The sequence below is a fragment of the Ischnura elegans genome, chromosome X (genome assembly GCF_921293095.1).
Source record: "Ischnura elegans chromosome X, ioIscEleg1.1, whole genome shotgun sequence".
NCBI lineage: Eukaryota > Metazoa > Arthropoda > Insecta > Odonata > Coenagrionidae > Ischnura > Ischnura elegans.
In genome coordinates this window covers 4,716,220-4,721,044 of record NC_060259.1, presented here as the reverse complement: position 1 = coordinate 4,721,044, position 4,825 = coordinate 4,716,220, and the positions used below count along the sequence as shown (strand labels likewise).

Sequence of the window (4,825 nt, the reverse complement as noted above, 5' to 3'; positions counted from 1 at the left end):
CAAACTTTATATTGAGTATAATGTTGTTTGGAATTGTTTACTACAATTGTGTTAGAATTTTTCTAAACCGAGTATTGGTGGCCATAATAAGAACTTAGTGTTCATAAATGATATTGTTTGTACTTAGCAAACTGAAAAATAGTATTTTGTAATTCAATATTTGTTTTGAAAACATATTTTGAGAGGTTAGGTATTGTTATTACTAGGGTATGAATTTACACGTGGTTCTTCAATTCACACATAACATAATATAATTTATATTTACTTCCTGAATATGTAATTTGGCTTTTATATTGACAAAACATTCCTAATTTGAGCATTTTATAGAAATATTTTGTTATTTGGTGTTATTAGAAGTATTAGTACACAAAAATGTCAAACTAGGTCTAGAGGCCTAGTCTTTTATACAGTTATTTTATTAAAATTTTTCCTTGGTTTCATTGGTTTGCTCTACCATTTCTTTATACTTGGCAGGTATAAATTTGCCTATGGCCCTCTACTTCACTTGAAAAAAAGATGTGCCAGTAGCTCACAAGAAATTGATTGATGATTCTATTGCACAGTAGGCCTACTATGTCATCAGTTACTTTTACATTTCTCAATAATTATAGTAGGGGCCTAAATCCAATAATAACCATATTGTGCTTTCCAGATAAAAGTAGTGCAGAGGAGAATGAGGAAGACATCCCTGTAGAAGACACAGCACAACATGAAGCCCCCCTAGATATTGGTAAATAAAATTTCTACCAATACTAAAATATTTTTTATTATAAATTATACTTATGCCTGCATTTATTTTTACATGGATGTGTTAGGTTTGTTTATTTCTAAACCTGCTATGGACATAGAGCCTACTTTATAGATTTGTAATATATATTTTTTGTCCAGATCCTGATCCTGTGCGAGTGAGGCGACACAGTCATGCTGATGGTGATGTTGGCTGGTCAGACCAGGACATGGCTGTAGAACTACCAGTCTTTGAAGAGGACGTTGGAGTCAGCGCTACTGTTGATGCCCAGTCAGATGAGTTTGACTGTTTTTCTCTTTTCTTCCCAAAAGAAATGATCAAATTAGTCAAGACTGAAACTAATCGTTATGCCGGCCAGTGTATTGAGAAACTGAGGCGATCTAATAAACTCAAACCAAATTCACTGTGGCATAAGTGGAAGCCAGTCAAACTTTTTGAAATGTACAAATTCTTCTTCAAAAATTCAAAATCAAAGTCATGACTTTGCCAAAGTCAATATGTTATGCTTCACGGAACATTGGTTGAAGTGTAAAGAGATTAACTTTCTGTATATTCATCATATCTTTGTGTATATCAGTGGGTTTTCTTTCCCTACTTTGGTTTTGATTACAGTATTTAACATTCATCTGTGGCATGGGCGGCCTCCATCCAAAATGCATTAGTCACAGACATTATGGAAGAGAAGTGAATCTCCAAGTTCACACACCTTTCTAGCCACTAGGGTGGCAATTTCATAGACCTTGGCTCCTTTCATGCATACTTGTATCTAAAAATATACAAACAATTCAACAATATTTCATCACTTCTCTAAAATTTGGTAACATTGATTTGTTTAATGCCAATGAGATGCCAAAAAAGGGACAACTCGACTCACTACACATTCTTTTTTTACCTGCTACTATCTGCTGATTTTATATTATCAAATATGAGTGTCATCCTAGGAGTACATGTAGGATGAATCTTGGTGTGTTTCCACCACCTGTTATCATGCATTCACTGTAACTCAGTCCATTTCAAACAAAATTAGAACACCTTCACATTTAGCCCTTTCGCGCCGGGCTCCTTCACGGGAAGTTGCTTTTGGCTGTACGAAGGCTTTGAGCATTTCTTTTTTGCCCTGTACAGAGTTGCTTCTCAGCAAGGTATCGTCCAGGTTGTCGCTTCCTCCCCTTAATGATCTTTCCTAGCGGGGTGCCGGACCCTTTCCTCGGCAACTGGGCAAATATAATCCTCGACCCTTTTCCCGAAGGCAGCCCATCACGGCGTACTTATGCGGTCAGTTTACTGTTACTAGTGCGATTTCAATTTTCTTAAATTGTTACTAGTGCAGCAAATGTCAGTTCATCAATTATTCCTTTCGTTTTGCAATGCCTGTAGAACTTTTAAACTAAGTTCTATGGTTATTTTTAGGGTTTACAGCAAAAGGGCAATGAGAATGAAACATTTCGAATTTTTTTAGAAGAATATTTTCCCAAAGAATAGTCATAAAACTCCTTGAATCTTACAAATGTGTTGTTTGAAATGGCTAAATTATATTTATAAAGCAATTTCACTTACATAAATATAAATTCATATTACGCACGATATAAGAAAAAATACAAAACACTTCCACTTCCCTTCCACCTCCCTTCATCTTCCATGTACATATTTCAGCAGGATGATACTTACACCAATATATTCTTGGGTGTGCCAGTTGGAGGGTAATAAGTTTTTCCAAGAAAACATTAATGTGCTAATGTGTCCCGAAGTAAGCCCGTGAGGTGCACAGGGCAGACCACCTTAATGGATCCTGACCAGAGAACCAAGATATGAGAGTAATTACCTGGGTAGAGCAGTTCTCTTTCCATTCATGGTATGGGCTGCATCGCACAGCAGGGTTCTACAGAAACCATCCCTGGTATAGGTAGCGGAATGCGTACAGATAGTTAACGGCTAAATTTGAATACACGCCAAGAAAATTTTGAAAAGAAAATGAGTTATTCCGAGAAGAGTGAGGTTATTTTCTTCCACATATTTCAGTAGGAGGCTACCTGCACCAATCTACTCTTGGATGTGCCAGTTGAAGGGTAATATGTTTTTCCAAGAAAACATTAATGTGCTAATGTGTCTCGAAGTAAGCCTGTGAGGTGCACAGGGCAGACCACCTTAATGTAAGCTGACCAGAGAACCAAGATATGAAAGTAATTACCTGGGTAGAGCAGTTCTCATTCCTGCAATGGTATGGAATGCTTCTCACAACATGTTTCTACGTAAAACATTCCCTATTTGTACATTATATTTACGAAATTTAGGATGTGCATTAATTGGTATTTATAGCGAAATTCATTTATAATACATTTGCATTCAAAGGTTGATAAGAGGTTATTAAAAATAGTCGCTGTAATTTTGGCTCACGAGAAAGAACTGAGAGAAACATGTTTTATTACATTACGAGGGCTTTTTTTCATAGGAGTTAAATCGAATATTTTGTCGAATTTCACCACAAATGTACATTTTGAATGTGGCTAACAGAGTAACGTATATCTTTAGATGTAAATCATTACAATATCGCTCCAATAAATTTGCTAGTAAGTTTTAAAAATAACAATTAAGTATCTAACCTTAGCATCTCCAAAATTTGTTCTAGGTGATAATCAACTCTCTTAATATGAACGCTACAGTTCCGTTTAAAATTTGGAACCAATCAGCAGAAGATCCAGAATGTAATTCTTGGCATTGATTTGCATTAAATGCAACATGTACGTTTTTAGTTATTCTAACTTAAAAACAAATAAGTGACCATGAGCACCTTCCTTGAGTGGGACACTAAGAGCCGGAATGGGCCGAGATAATCCCCACATGGATAATAGGAAAGTGTCGGACCTCTTGCGCCGAGGGACCCTAATGGCGGGTGGGACCCACTTGGCAAGCATGACCGCAAAACCGTGAAAACACGGCCTTCGGCCTTTTCCTTCGAAAAATTCAAGCCGTGAAATCACGGCCTTCATCCTTTAGCATTGGAAAATTCAAGCCGTTAAAAAACGCCCGGCGTAGGGAAAAGGTTAAAATTTTACATATAAACTGTAAATAAGAATGGCTAGAAAAGCCTTCAATACCTGTATTCACACTCCTGAGTTTCCATAGCCTAAGTCAATGTTTGGTAATACACACCACATCAGCATTTGATCATTACCCAATAACTCTAAATCATCTATTTTATTTCTCAAGCATTGAATATTTAGGGTTTGTACTTTTGGTGGTAGGGGCAGACTCACAGAAACAATGCAATTGGGCAATACACCTGTTGCAGTTCCTTTTCAGATAATTCTTATTTAAGTGTAACCTATTGACTACCTCATTTGCTGACTGCTGACTGATATTAGTAATTTGGTCCCTGTAGTCTACAATAATTTTAACCTTTAGGGTGCGGGAATGTTTTTATAAATTTAGCACGCTGACTGTGGCATTCACCCAAAAAATTTTACTGCTTCCTGGATATCTTGCACTTGGGCACTTTCCTGTCCACAAGGATCGCTAAGGGGCTTCATTCTACCAGAGCAGCCCTCGTGGCAGAGGGTGCCTCCTTCACAGGGGGTCTCTTCTGCACTGGCTAGCAGCTTAAATCGTGAACTCCCGTGGCCCAAGGGTTAAAAGAGACTTACATACTTGCCCTTGACATATATTGGTTCATCAACAACTGGAGAGTTTACTTTGGATATCAAATAATCTTTAGCTTCTTTTTTGGTTTTAGGGTCTAACCTAACTTGATACAGCTTTAAGGAACCAATTAAACCATGTGTAGTGACCCGGAAATGGAAGATTTCCATTTCCAAAATATGTATAAATATGTTGTTGTGTGACGTCTCAGAATTGCCAGCTATGATAAACTATGCCTCCGGATTTGCACCTTTTCACTTTCTAGAACGCGTAACCTTCCTCTTCCCCTTCCTCTTGGACGAAAACATCCTGGTTCCACTTCCCTATATAATGGCACGGTGTAGATGCAATTGTCACTCGGGCACTCAGGACTGTCGCACTCAGGAACACACAGGGCAGTCAGCAATGTAGCCGTCAGTTGGAGTCGAAGCGCGGGCCGTA

The 4,825-nt window shown here is 37.8% G+C and overlaps 1 protein-coding gene across 1 annotated transcript; it reads left to right on the top strand.

The window, feature by feature from the left end:
- Window positions 1-284: 284 nt before the first annotated feature.
- Window positions 285-2,447, top strand: LOC124171477. The gene is made up of 2 exons (XM_046550654.1): window positions 285-730; window positions 889-2,447. The coding sequence occupies exons 1-2, from the start codon at window positions 547-549 to the stop codon at window positions 1,227-1,229; spliced, it is 525 nt and encodes a 174-aa protein (XP_046406610.1). The 5' UTR covers window positions 285-546; the 3' UTR covers window positions 1,230-2,447.
- Window positions 2,448-4,825: the final 2,378 nt, after the last annotated feature.